This window comes from Ornithodoros turicata, chromosome 10 (assembly GCF_037126465.1).
Source record: "Ornithodoros turicata isolate Travis chromosome 10, ASM3712646v1, whole genome shotgun sequence".
NCBI classification, from domain to species: Eukaryota; Metazoa; Arthropoda; class Arachnida; order Ixodida; family Argasidae; genus Ornithodoros; species Ornithodoros turicata.
The window spans coordinates 29,723,778-29,738,903 of NC_088210.1; the positions used below are offsets into that span (position 1 = coordinate 29,723,778).

Sequence of the window (15,126 nt, forward strand, 5' to 3'; positions counted from 1 at the left end):
AATCGAACCTGCAACCCTGGAATCAGAAGGGGGACACTTCGCTAACGGACCCACCGAGGCCGGTAATAATATATTCCGCCTCTGCTCCTACGTCACGTCCCACACCGTCTGGAACTAACTGGTGACTAACTCAAATCCAAGACATGTCACCCGATGAGCGTCGACCTTTCCTCACTTTTAAAGGAAGCTTACCTGCACTTCACCGCTTGCGTGATCAGTAATATAGTAACCCTGTTGACAAAACCGTCTTGATGGCATGTTTGCTCATATTCGTACGTATTATAAGGGAAACAGTCTACGAAGATAATAGTCGAACCTGTCCGTCACGATATAAACAAGTCGGGTATAAGTCCCATTAGGTTCTGTGCACAGGTGTACCCTTTGGAGGGTACCTCGGCTTCGTCGTGACCTATCGCGATTAATTGAGTGAGCTCGCAAATGGCACCTTTTCGAAGGCTGCTTATTTACCACTTGTGAGCACTGCACGAAAAGAAAAAATACTCTCACGATTCCTTATATTTTACGAGCAATAACTAATGGTCTATATATGTGATATGGGGTGTGTATATTAAGACCAAGATGGCTGTAGAACGCTGAAAGCAGTGTGGAGTGGTCTAAATATGTTTTAACTTCGGCCATCTTACGATGAAAATGCGGTTAAAGACTGTTATACTTCCAGCGACTTGCTGTACGTAAAGCCGCCCTTGTGTCCATATTCAAGCATACGTCGTCGCCGAAACGCACTTGAACCATTTGCCTTATATACTAGTCCCTCGCCACTTTGTGTCTCGTTAGTGGTGACGAATTTGAGGGATGCTGCTTTTCCCTCTTTGTCGCCATTCGGATCGGAGGGGCATAACCTTCGTTGTAACACTCGCTGTCCCATACTTAGCTAATTGTTTTGTACACGTGCACGTTTTTTGCGCAGGAATGCATGTAGTATCTCGGAATATCCTTGAACGTGATCTTGATTAATGAGAGGAGGTTCGTTGTAATGAGTTAATGAGGTGTACTTAAACCGGGAAACGTTTGCTTTCTGGGGCCTGTTGGATTGGAACTGATCATGAAACAAACACTGACATCTCCACAGCTCGGACTGGCCCGTTTTCCTGTTACTTCCGCGGACGGACTTACGGTGTACCTATCCACCACTGCATCGTGACAACTTCCCCTGGACTCGGTGGAGCGACATGACTTACCAAAAATATTGACAACGAATTTGAATATCAGGGAGTAAAATATATTTTATATATATATATATATATATATATATATATATATATTACTCCCTGATATTCAAGCCTCAACACCGAATATCCTCTGGATGTACGAATAACGTCCTAACAAATTCGTACGTCCGACGGATATCCCTCAGACATCCATAGGACGTACGAATCCGTTAAGGACATTATTCGTACATCCAGAGGATGTGTCGTTAGGGATAAATCAAGCTCAAAACAGCAGGAGCGACGCAGATGCGAGACACTCATGTGCATATATTTATCTTGTCACAAAGCTCGACCGTTGACGCTGCTCAGACTCCGAAGGAAAAGAGCTCGTTGTAGTGAACCTGTGTATGCAGCCTGGCCGCGTGCATTCGGCTGACCGTCTCTTCTCCTCCGTCCAGACGAAGGTTATCGATTCGCAGGGGACGACGATGACGACGACGACGCACGCACAGCAGGAGGGAGGGGGGGGGACGGGGGAGATTTGCCGTAGGCGGCTTTGGCGGCGGAAACTGCGCGAGGGAGGGGGGTCCGTGCCGCCCGCGCGAGCGACCTGCCTGAGCGCGTGACAGATGGCTGGCCGCGGGTCGCGAGCTCTGCGCGTGCGAGAGCGTGTCCGTAGCGTACGCTCTCTCTCTCTCTCTCTCCCCTCTTTCTAAATAGAAGGAAGGAAACTGGATAGTCTGACAGACAGCAGGATACGCTCGCTCGTGGATAGTTTCGTACGAGACGACTGTCTGCGTTTGAAGACATTTGGTTGGAGGGATTACGCGCGTTCGAGGCACGGCGACTGGACGAATGTTGTCATAAACAGGAAAGATGTCGTTGGTCGCGTGTCTCACCTTGACAGGAGGACATCGCGTTCCACGTGACCTTCTGACGCCATCCTCTAAAACGTTACCTACCTGCACGCTGCCGACGATGGCCCAATATGGCCGAAACAGCTGCCCTGTGGTGGTATGGGATGTTTTGAGGTGCTAAAATCCTTCGTACAAAGGTACACAAGCTAGCAGTTAGTAGAGAAGTAGGCGTAGCAGTCTGCGCAGTTCTGCAAATATGTAAACGATAACCGGTAAGCGGTGTACACAAGAAACGGTAATAGCACGTTCACTATAACGACGAAAACCGATGAAAAGTTTTTCAACATGTACAGTTGGATTAATGATATCCGCAAAACGTCGCATCATCGCATCACAACATTTTCACACCATCTCGTATCCCATAGCACGCAGGTCTACGTAAATTGAAAATGTGAGAACTATTGCTAGGCTAGACTATTACAGAACTATGCCACTGCGATGATGTGGACTAAGCAACCAATACGACATGATCCCTATAATGAATTACTCAAATTTGCGGCAGTTAACATTGAAGGTTTGCCTCAACATTGAAGTTGTTGGTACACGGTTACTATTTGCTGCAGCGCCGAGCCTCTGTGAACACAAGATCCCGAAGACCTGCTGCACAGATATTTGCGACATTTACAAGTACCTTTGTCAGCGTCATCTAGGTGTACTACAGGGAGGTATAAAGCAGTCAACGCTTTTGAAGGAGAAATAACACCGAGATCATAGATACCTGCAATGCGATGCACGTATACAAAAAAGAGACACAATTTACTCCTAAACGAAATTTTGTGCATTTTCGCATTATCACTCGGGGCTTGTCGTTAACGTGCCACAGTTAACCAAGAAATCAAGCCTTCCTGCACAATTGTAACCCGTTTATAACGCTACTCAAGCCAAAATAACGACGCGAACGCCTGTTGCACAACCATCTTGTAAAGCAGGCTTCCCCTCTTGCGCAACCTGGTACAGGTGAAGCACGCTTTACAGGAGATACGTTTCGTACGTTTACATGCACTATACGACGAATTACGTAGACGTCGTACAAAAGGTCTTCTTCAGGTTTACGGCGTGTAAGTGTTGCCATCTTTCTTTCTTGTCTCTCTGCATGGTGGGAGCTTGGTAGCAGGGTATGCTGCGCAAAGAGCACAGCTGCACGAGAAGTTTCAAGCTAATGATGAGCATCACCGTTTCCTCAGCGATGTCATCCCCTGTACCTTCATGATGCGAGTTTATTCTCACATGAACTCTAAGGTGAAACAGGTGCGAGTTCATCCAAGCAGTGGAATTCCCTATCTTCTTACTGACCATTAGTCGTGGTTGACAGTCATCACCGAACATGAACTGATAGCTCGTACTTTGTGTACTTTCTCCGGCATGGATTTATAAAACAGTACTTTTTCCAGGAATCTATGAGTGGTCCTGGAAGTGTCACACCTTACGGGTAAATCCGCTCCAATTACTTTGTTATAACGTAGTGTTGTTTTCGCGTTTTAATGTTATCAAAAGGACATTACAAATTATGCGGAATGTGTCGACACGTCTAAGTAATTTCTTGATTGATTCAAATTTTGCAAGAAGGCATTATCTGCGCACCACGATCGCGCACAATTAGAATAAAATTAACGAAACGAAAAATAATCAAAACCAAACAATATACAATGAGAACAAACATAATACGATAGGTATCTAATTTCTTTACTTAGCGTCAGCACTCCGATTTAATAGGAGAGCTCAACAAAACAACCCTGACGCCTTCGAAGTTAGAGTTAGGGTCAACTTTGTTGGTTTCACCGCTTCGAAGCATAAAGTAGGGAAACTTCTGCCGGGGACAGAAGTGGTCGACACGGAGACAGCGACGTAGGACCAGAGGCCGGCCCTGATTGGCTGACGTGTTTCGAGAAGGGAAGGAAGAAGAGGCCGAGCCCAAAGAACCAGTCACGCCTTGTTGGACGAAACTGGCCCTTTTGTGCTGCCTTTTCTTTCTTTTTTTTTCTTCTTCCCTCTCGTCGTTCGCCGCTTCGTCTCCAGGATGCTTCGGGAGGATTTCTTTTCAGTGAGATCTTTTTTCTTGTTCTTCTTCGCCGTCTTTTTCTTTCCTTTATCTTTTTTCTTCACTACGATTTGACTCGTAAGAGTAGAAAAATCCGCGAAAGAAGAGAGCGCCGAGGATACCTCGAGCCAGAGGAACCATAGAGGGGGAAAAAAAGAAAGAAAAAGAGCAAACGATTCGCGAAGGACGAGAACTTTTTTGAGAAAGTGAAATTTTCGGTGGAATTTCTTCCGCGTGATTTTCTTTTTTTACTGTCGTTATTGTTTTATATTTACTATGCTTCTTTTCTTTTTTTCTTTTACGGTGGACCGTCCGGCGTTATACGCACCAGTAACGCAACCAATGCGGATAAGCTCGTAGAAGTAAGCAAAAAAAAAAGGGGGGGGAACAGGCTCGAGACAGATGTTTTCTGAAGAGCACAGGCGTCGGTGTGTCCGAAACTGGACACCGCCGAATTTGATAAAAACAAAATTAAAAAAAACAGAGCTACTTGCTTTGTACTTTTTCCTTTCTTTTTTTTTTATTTCTAGACTCAGGGGAACGTAATATCGTGATATTTCAAGTTCCAATAACGTTTAGTACGAGAAGGAAAGTTGGCGGATGGCTTAGCAGAAATGCTACACCGTTAGAGCGACCAAAGACGATCACGGCTTCGGATGCAACTTTGGCTAGAGAATTGGCTTTGGCACGTTGTGCAAGTGTGCCAGCAACACTGTTCACATGATTTCGCACTTCGATATTTCTGCCTTTGCGTCCTGCCTGCGTAAATGCCGAAGATTCCTGTCATCTGAAATCAAATTGTTCCGTGTGCCTAACACATATGTGTGTTGCTTAGACGGGAGAAGCTACAAGCTGTTCTAATTACGACACAGGTAAATACGGCCCACGATATCATATCGCACTATTTTTTCTGTCTTCGCACGTCTGTGTCACGTGTCTGTCCAGGGCTTAAAGCGTAGGAACTCTCTGTGCGTATAGCGCTCTGTCAATTACAAGGTCGCGGTAACACCAAACCTCCCCCCCCCCCCGAAATAGAAACATGTCCTAGAGGACACACACGTACCTTAATGGATTTCATTTTTTAGTTTTTCAACATCGTTCTGCAAACCATTAAAAGATAAGCGAGAGCTGGGGCTCGCCACAAAGACACAGCGACACACGACAAAGACACGGCGACAAACGACAGAGACACAGCGGTTCCGTTTTATGTCCCTGGCCCTACCACCGCCTCATGCTCGAGGAAATGTAGTCCACGGAGATCCATCGTCTTTTACAGCGGTAGCTGTTAACGGGAAGGCCTTGGGGAAATCGCTGTGGCAGTACCACAGAACCCTCGGTTTCGGTTTCGGCGATGCAAATCAAGTTAAAATAATCTAGAGCTAATAAAAGCTGTTTTGACGGGTAAGCAGAGATGGGTATTCGTTGTTCCCGAAAGTGTCCCGATTTTTTAGCGTTTCCCGTCCCGCTTTCGTCCCGATTTTCGTAATATTTTTGTCCCGCTAATCCCAGCTCTACACATCACCAACCACTTCACAGATCACAAGGCAGTGCTCGTCACTCTAAAGTAGTTGCGCGTATATAAGCAATAAAAGTGCCAACATCCACACACAACAGCTACCGCTGAAATTCGCGTTGCACGATCGTAACCGTCCTGTTTCTTTTTTCTTTTTTTTTTTACGTCCACAATGCCGCGAAAAAAAAAAGCATGTTGTAAAGTTTTAGGGTTCTGCCTTCAAAGTGCGCTTCAAGCCTTCAACCCATGTATAGCATCATTCAGAATCATGTCATTCTGTTTCCCATTGGCTAATAACGGGAGCGGTTTGCCTCTGTCTTGGCTACGTAGGATACGTCACAAAAAATAAAACAAATAAAAAAACCATGTGTCCCACTATCGCAGCGTAGCGGAAGAGGTGACAGCAGCACCTATATTGCGGTTGACGGCCTCAGCGTGTTATGGGACGAATCTATACATTAGTATACTGTATAGGAAAATTTCATTGCGTTATCCCTATAGTACAGCACATAAACGAGATAATGTATCTGCGTGACAAGCATGAAAGATAAGGAATTGTTCCCTTAGTGTCGTTATTGCTTACCACATCACTTTGTCTTGCCTCCACTTCTCCCTGATATGTCCCGAACGTCTTTAACGTGTCCCTATATAAAAGCTTCACTGAGCGGGGCATCTGCGCCATAACTGCGAGCATTTCATTCCGTTACACTGGATAGGTTTCATAAAAATGCAACCTCAACTGCACCCTCGCGTGCAGCCACAAGCCTGCTTTACTTACACAACTTCATTCCACGAAGTTTTCTTGAAGCACCGAGGCGATCTCACTTATTTATCCCTAAACAAGAAGGTGAACGGGTGTAAAACAAAACGTTGATCGTTCCTTTACTTCCAATGCATCTTCATCAATGCTTCTCCTTCTCCCTTAAGTCCTCCCCTTTTTACGCATTCACGAACCTTGTTTGTCCATTCCTTCCCCTCTCCTTCTTCTTCTTCTTCGAGACCGGCCATCTTTGTTTTGTGCGCGGGAGGGCCCAGCTCTGTCGAGCCGCTGATCCTAATGAGTTTCAATGCTTTTTTCCTTCTCTTTAGTTACGTAATTAGTCCCGACCCCCTTTTTTCCCTTATTTCCTTTATTTCTTTCTCATCTCGCCTCTTTTCCGGCCTGCCTCTACGGAGTCGCACGAATCGAAGGCAAGCACGCTTGCCCGGTCCAGGCAAATACGTTGGGTTAAAGTAAACTCAGCTACAAAAAGCCAGCGCACAGGGCGCGTCGCGTGGCAAGCTAATGTACTTATTAGTCGTAGTTAGCAACGTGCCGTCGAAAAAGGTCGTCGCCCCATTCACTCTGCACAAGCACGTGAAAAGAAAAGATAAAGTTGGCCCACAAAAACTTCTAATGAACTCCCCCTCACCAACGACGAAGGGAGAAATGTTTCCCTTTTGGGGAGGGTACTCCCTCAAAGGCACCGGTTGTTTATCGGGAGGGACTCATGTGTTGAATGTTTATCCTCGTGGGCCCATAAATATAGGTACTAATATGTTCGGTCTGGTTCCTCTAACGGAACTTATTATCCATTATCTATACATACCCGACGACTGGGGAAATTTAGGATTGCTTATCGAAGCTTATCTCTTCAGTGTCTTGTCTCTTGTTTCTGTGGAGTTGAAAATCCCTAGAGCACTGTATTGTAACCACTTTCAACATACGCACATACGACCAGGTAAAAGCATGAGCTTGGACTTCTAACTGGCATTTTTGTTCAGCACCGCAACGCAGCTGGGGGTATGTACGACAGGCGAAGAAGGGACAGCAGGAAAGTATGAGAGACAGTTCATATAGTACGTGTCCTGGGCTGAATTCGGGGGGAACCGTCCCAAGCCGCACAACAACTTGGCCAAATATTGGCCCAATATCGGCGATACTGACGCAATACTGAGCCGGTATTGCCAATATTGGTGCAATATTGGGCCAAGATGTTGTGCTGCTTGAGGTTTCGACATCTGACTGCAAACCGAAGGGAAACCTTAGACTGCACAGACAGTATACAGGGATATCCACGGCAACAAGCTGTGCAAAGTTAATCGACAACGACTAAAGTATTAACTGGAAGAGCTATTATTCCACGTCTCACTTGCGCTCTCTCTCTCTCTTTCTCTGATGTTTTCTTTCTCACTCGCTAACTCATTCTCCTCGTAAACGCTGCGAGACTACACGGATATTAAATGACAGAGACTTTAATGGGATAGCATTATTGCCCCAGCTCCTCAGAAATTCCTGTGGTCTGCGCCGAAAACTTAGCTCGGACGGCAGATGGCGCTACGGGAACCGTGAGCGCATAAACGTTTATGGCTGCTGCAAGGAAGAAAATTAAAGAAGAAAAGGAAAAGATATGCAGGCGGATGGTGGACTGCTGCCGTGTTGTGCGACCCTCAAACGCATTTATTTATCTACCCTCAGGGCCGTGAGGCAATACAGAGGGGAGTGGTTAACATTTAATAATATAATGTTAATATGAGCAGCATACAGAAATGTTTTCAAAGTCCACATGCAAAAAATTGCACAGTATACGTGGAAGTAAAAAAAAAAGAAGAGAAATTGAGAAATCTGGGTCGATTAGAGGAAACAGTGACAGCACAAGTATACAACACGGGGCTTGAAAATTGACTATGCAGCGAAGTGGTCGCTTAAACATTTCTTAAATTGCTTGGTGTCGGTAATGGAGGTAATGGCACCGGGAAGGCGGTTCCACTCCAGCGATGTATGAGGCAGAAACGAATCGAGATATGACCATGTTTAGCATGAGGAAATGCTCACTTTCTGCGGGTCATCGGTACAAGCTGATATATTATGTAGGCTGTTGGATTAACTATCTCTTAACGACAATAAATTCTGTGAAACAACCGGACACGAGCTATTGTTCGGCGTGCCGACGCAGACTGAGATTATTCTTCATGGCAGTGACACTATGCGCTGCGGTTGTAACTACCGAATATGAATCGGGCTGCCCTATTTTGGACTGCTTCAATTCAGTTTGAGACTGTGCTGTGATCTCAGTATCCCACGCGGAGGCTGCATATTCCACCTTTGGTAGGATTAGTGATTCGAAGGACATTCATTGAGGGACCAACTGCGGGCTCGCGGTTCCTGTCACATCGTGCAGCTACGTTGCGAGATGGTTATGTGTGCTACCTAAGGTACTCGTGCGGCCAAAAATCTTTGTTCTTCACGCCAATCCTCTGTAGCATTTTATCGCAACTCATTCAAGCTGCGTGCCTACATTTGACCGATATATGCAAACCACTATGCGCAATTAAAAAACAAAAACAAAAACGATCATCCCCGCATTTTTTCAGAAGCTCAACGATTGTTATACTATTACTCTTCCTGGATCATCAGCATGGAGACCAGTAGTTTTTTTTTCTTCTTCCAATCACGATACGAATATATACGAAGTAAATATATTGTGGTCGTCATAAATTAGAATCTGCGCTGCAACGAATCTATCAAGACCACTCTATCCATCCTTCTCTCTAAAAGGCATCCGATCCAGGAACAGTGCGTGGGGGGGGGGGGGGGGGAAGAGGGTGGCGTTAGGGGGACATTGGGTCCCTAATGAAAGCGCGTGCGGCGGCGAGATCCTAAAGCGCCGTCGTCTGCAGTGACGCTTTCAATCAGAGCGAGGCAGCGAGAATGCGCTGGCGAGGTTTTTTTTTTTCCTCCGCGGCGCTTCAAAGCGAGCCGATTCGAAAGTTAGTTTGTCGCTCTGTGTGTGCCCGCGCGAGCACGAGTTGGACTTCGGAAGACGCGCGCACATCTTTCGACACTGCGCGTCTTTGACGGTGTCATGCCGACGACGAATGTTGGAAGTTTCTCGAATGGAGGAAAGGCCAAGAGGGTTTAAATCGATCCAAAAGGAACACCTTTCGTGGCAAGACTGCTACTTTCGTTAGAAGGTGGTTGGCTAAATAGTTCCGGCTACTGTGAAGCGGTTGTTTTCTCGGTGACGAAGAATGAGTGTGTTTTTGTATTTTGTGACAGTTTTGGCGGTCATAATGTGGAAGCATGTCATAATGTGGGAGCATTATGAGATGTAAAGGAACGGACGTGGTTGTAATGACAGATATGAACAAAGGCAGCATATCCGAGAATGTGTATCCTCAACGGTAATTGGTTACTTTCACCATCGACCTTCAACTTCAGCCACAGTAAGGCCTGGGCAAAAAGGATTATTTCAACATTTTTTTTTTATTCTAGCGAATGTTCAGTCATATCTAAAAGGTATAAGGCTCGCGACAAGCCATCATCTTATTTGGTATGGTATGGTATGGTATGGTATGGTATGGTATATTTATTATTGTGAAGAGGAAACAAGGTCGTGCTGAAGACTGGGAGATGGTGGGTTCGAATCCAGGCTGTGCTGTATGAGGTTTTCTCTGGCCTTTTCGGCAGGCTTTCCAGACGAATCTCGGCGCAGTTCCCACTGAAGTCAGCCCAGGACGCATACTAACCATCTGTCCCCCTCTGCTTTCTGCTGTCCCCCCTCCATCTGTCGGCGCTAGCACGGAACCCAAAAAGCAGAGGAAATCGCTTAATATTCATCAGCATCATCACGACCCAAGCAGCACAACATATTGACCCAATATCGGACCAATATTGGCAATGTCGGCAAAATACTGGACCAAGCTTGGACCAATATTGGGCCAGCATTGCCAATATTGGGCCAAGATGGTAAATGAAGGTGACGAACATCTGTTCGTCGCCTTCATTTTCACCGCCATAGCCTTCGCCGACGACGATGACGATGATATGATGCTATCGCGATGATGATTACGCGATATTCAGGAAGTTCCCCGACGACTACCCGACGCTCTCGACTTCATTGTCTACGATAGCTTACGTTCCTCTACATCCTCTGCCACCATCAACGTCATCTTCGCCTTCACGTCCACATCGTCATCTTTCTTCTGTCATTCTCCCTGACCACGAGATGGGGTCAATGTGACGACGACGAAGGCACGGACGTATATGGCCGTGTACGAATAAATGCACTCCTCGTCCCATCGTTCCATCCGTGTGCCTCGTTGCTCTGCTGCCTAACATTATGTAATTCGTGGGTTTACACCGCGTGACAACTGCGGCCATAAGTCGCGCCACGGTGATTGGCCTGTCGATTAACTGAGGGTTCTGAGCTGATATCTCAGCACACGAACGGTATACCCTTGTGCATGACGATTCACGTCTAAGGATTTGTGCAACGCCTTCAAATTGCTGGCGTTCTTGACCTGGTTTGAACCCGCAACTTAAGTACCTCATACCTCTATACGTATCAAGGCAAAACATAAAAACGCTGAACAACGACCAGCTCGACCACCAGCACACGGGCGCACGTGCTCCCCACTTTTATTCCAACAACAACAACAACAAATAAGTAATGAGGATGTAGTGGGATGTTTCGCACTTTTATCCCAGAAGCACGTTGAGCAACGCACTTTCTGCTTGGTTTCATACTCATACCACTAAATATAAGCAAAAAGCAACCAAAGCATCTGTTGTCTTCTGTTTTTATATGTAGGGATTTGTGTTTACGTAACAAGATAAGCCAACGTCACTTAGGTGGCGTTAATCCTCACTCCATAGTGCAGGAAAACAGATTGCTCTATAGTTCGTTGGTAAACGCGCGATAAAGGACATCAAAACACGATTTTCGATGAAAAAGCGGGAACACCCCGAGAAGTTTCTTTTTCTTTTTTATTCAGCTCCTCCTTTCCCACAGCACAATGTTCGAAACCTGACCGCCTGAACTATGTTATTAAGCACCCAAGCAACTCTCTCTCTCTCCACCTCGTGCACCTCTCACCTACTCTCCCCATTCGGGAGACGTTACACAATCACGTGACGAGACATTTCCCTACTTTTTTCCTTTGTCTTTCTCTTTCTTTTTAATTACGTGCACGTAAAACCGCTTAAGCGCTATAAAACTTCTCGCGAATTTCGTATTCGTGGGGTGCTTTCTTCCCTTCCCTTTTTATGCACCCCCCTCCCCCACTTTCCCGCAAACACAAGTGTAATAACGTAAGTCGTCGGTTTTGTGTACCCGAAAGTGCTCTCATTGCTTTACTGCTTCGCGAATGACTGCTGATTCTTTTATGGGTCATCCCAAACGTCTTCTTCTAACTTCTTCCTCTTTCCACGAAGAAGTCAGCGTGAGGCCTCGATTTCATCGTCGTCAACGCAGGCCAATACATTTCGCTTGATGCTTCTACCGTTTCCGGCGTGCCTTGCTGCAGCGCCGCCGATGGGAAAGCCCTCATTTGCCTCGTCGGCGGAACTGGCGTTCTTTGTATAACCAACCATTTCCATGGTATTGCTGTCCAGATAGGTAGATTGGTCTGAAGGCGACGGTGAAGCATAGTTCACTCATGACGGCCATCGCGGCCATCATTCACGATCACATCGTTGAAAATTATGTTGGGTGATGCGCTGCGATGTGATGCTGAAGTTGATATTGAGCGATGGCCTATGAAGTGATGCGATGCTGAAGATGAAGTCGAATCATGGGTTGTGATGTTGATGTCCAATGATATTAATTGGCCGCTACCGTTACTTGCTTGTTCAACTGGAACAGATTCGCTACTAAAGTGTTCTTAGAGACGTTCGTGTGTGTGTGTGTGTGTGTGTGTGATATGCGCAGGGTGTCTTCAAAATTGTAGCCTTCAAATTCCCCGACTTCCCCAAATATTCACCGACTATTTCAGCCGAATTCCCTGACCTAAACAAAAGGGAACTTGGTGCCTGCTCCTACGTTTTGATACATAGGTCACTCATAAAGGACACGCTTTATTGAACAACCGAATAATACAAATCATTTATTGAATTTAAGCCAGCAGAATACACGTTCCTCCTTACTCTTTAAGAGAACCAATTTTTTTTTTCCTGCAGTATAGGGAGACCTCGTACTGTGCCTCATTTATGACCCTTGTCCTTTTTCATTGAAGTTCACTTATTAGTAATGCTGTAGTGATTAGTGTTTCCTGCCTCTGAGCTTGTCGTGTTGGTGAACTGTTACTCTCGGCAACGTTGTTGCGGCGTGGCTACTCAACCGCACTGATCGGAACTCGCGATCCCCAACATATTGTCATGGCACTTGCCCGCGATTTTCCCTCGCTTCAGCTGCTTTTTTGGCAACTTCCCTGACAATCGCCTGACTTTGCCTGTCGAATCGAAATTTCCAGGTTGGTAGACACCCAGCACACGGTACCTTTCCCGTCGCAGATGATCCCCGTCTCGACTCCTATCGGCGTCTCAGACCGGTGAGTATAGTAACTTGAATGCTTGAAAAAGTGGTGCCCATTCAGACAAAAAAATGCATTCCATTCCATTCCATCCAGACAAGATAAAGTTTGAAGAATCAACGAAGAAAGAAGGAGGTCACTGAGAAGGTTAGCCAGCTGCAGGACTCGAACCCACAACTTCTGGATTGCCTCAGTCCAGGGTGCGTTTGTCCTTTCTTCTGTGTTCCAGCCTCAGAACATCAATTTCCATCGTGTTCAAAATAAAGTTATTGTTGTTGTTGTTGTTGTAACGTGTTCCATCGCCCAGCGTGTTGTATGGGCCATCAGAGCCTGTTGTGTCTCGGCACAGTTCCCCTAGAAGTCGGCCCCCTAGTGTCTCACTGCGAGGTTTTCGACTGAATTTAACGTGCATACGAAACCACAATGCGGTGATTGTCATTCGCAAGGCCCAACCTATCTTCAAACTGTCCTTCAAATCGCATTGAATCGTAATAGAGGCTCTCTTAAGTACGACCACTTTACCGAGTTATCGCTTAAACATTATTCGTTCTCCCGCTAAAGTCGATGACATCCGACGAAACCAGACACTTCATTTTCCAACCCACATGCGGAAGCAGCGTCAACTCCCCCCCCCCCCCCCTCGTATCCCTCCAAATTTTTGACAACCGTACAGTCCTGTCGAACCATCAATCCCACTTAGCCACACGTCTTCCGCTCTTCACCAGCCTTCAATCCAATCCGATGCACGCGCGTTATCCCTTCTTTCCTCTTCCGGCTTCACCCTTTTTCTTCACCCTTCCGCGCTCACCCAAAACGACAACAACACCCAGGTGGCCCTACAACTTGAGAGGCGCGCAAGAATCTAAACTTCAAAAACCAAAAAAAAAAAACTTCGCCACCACAACCTTCTCTCCGAGAAACACAACAAAGATCGTTGGCATCAACAAGCTCGAAAAAGTGTCCCAAACTCGCAACAAAAGGCAACGTACGAAACGACGTAGTTTTTTTTTTTTTTTTCTCCCCTTTCTATCCCTTCTCCTCCCTCGAACAAGAAGAAACTATATCGTATACTTCGCCTCTCGGAATATTGTTTTCTTCTGGCCGTCCCAACTTTTTTCCCTTCCTCTCGGCGAGCTGCGTCCATTTTCGTGCTCTTCCCTCTCTCCCCCCCAATTTCTCTCTCAAAACGGCGGAACTCCCTCTCCCTTCCGACCTCCTCACCCTCGAATGGGCGAGACGGAGCAAACGAGCGTGCGCGCCCCTGGTCCAAGCTTGCACGCGCCTCCGGCGTCCGTCGAGTCTCGCCTCGCCGCTGTCGACGAATACGACGTGTCCTGTGCCCAGCGTGTCACGGCAGCACAGCAGCCATGTATCGCGACGGCGAAGTGATCCTCGAAGTGGAGTGCGGAGGGAACAAGGGTCTCCTTTACCTGTCCCGCCTGTGTCAGGGTTCAAAAGGGCCTTGCATCCTGTTCAAGGATACCTGGTTGACGCCCAACGAGTTTCAGTACGTCAGTGGACGCGAAACGGCGAAAGACTGGAAGCGCAGCATTCGCCACCACGGGAAGTCTATGAAACTGTTGCTGGCCAAAGGCGTACTGTCAGTGCATCCGCCGGTGTGTGACTGTTCGGGGTGTCGAATGAATTCGCCAGTGGTGAGTGACAGCTTTCACCCTTCTCACGTGGTGTTGTAGGTCAAACACACCGCAAAGGCGGTACACGTTCAGCTACACCGTAACGTAGTAACGATTTTTGTCAGTACTTTCACGACTAACGGTGACAGCGTTGAGGTTTGCCCCAAAATGTTGCGAAAATTTAAACTCTCTATGCGACCGTAGACGAACAACAGACAACGCTGGTTTAGTACAATCTTTTTCAGAGCAAGTATTCTTCAAATCTATTTGAAAAGAAAAACAATCCCCGCAACGCGATTGGCAGACGTTTGACGATTGAAAAAAAAAACAAGCGAACGCGCGGCGCCGCGCGCGCGCGTTCTTGTGAGACAGACGCTCGAATTCAACAGACGGCGAGTGTTTATTCGGGAAAATCCCGCCAACAATGTGGAACTCGGGTTTAAAATGTTCCCGCCGCTGTGTACGATTCGATTTTCATCCGCGTGCTCCCTTTTCTCCTTGCCCTTTTATGATTACGTCATCCTGCGCTCGTCAAACCAAGAGACAGACAGAGCAGTTTCTG

General features: G+C 46.6%; 1 protein-coding gene across 1 annotated transcript in view; it reads left to right on the forward strand.

The window, feature by feature from the left end:
* Positions 1-14,243: 14,243 nt before the first annotated feature.
* The window catches only part of LOC135369817 (polyhomeotic-proximal chromatin protein-like), a 231,890-nt gene continuing 231,007 nt past the window's right edge, over positions 14,244-15,126 (forward strand). Inside the window, exon 1 of the mRNA XM_064603359.1 lies at positions 14,244-14,585. Coding sequence (XP_064459429.1) covers positions 14,298-14,585 — 288 coding nt within the window. The 5' untranslated portion in view covers positions 14,244-14,297. The remainder of the gene's footprint in view (positions 14,586-15,126) is intronic.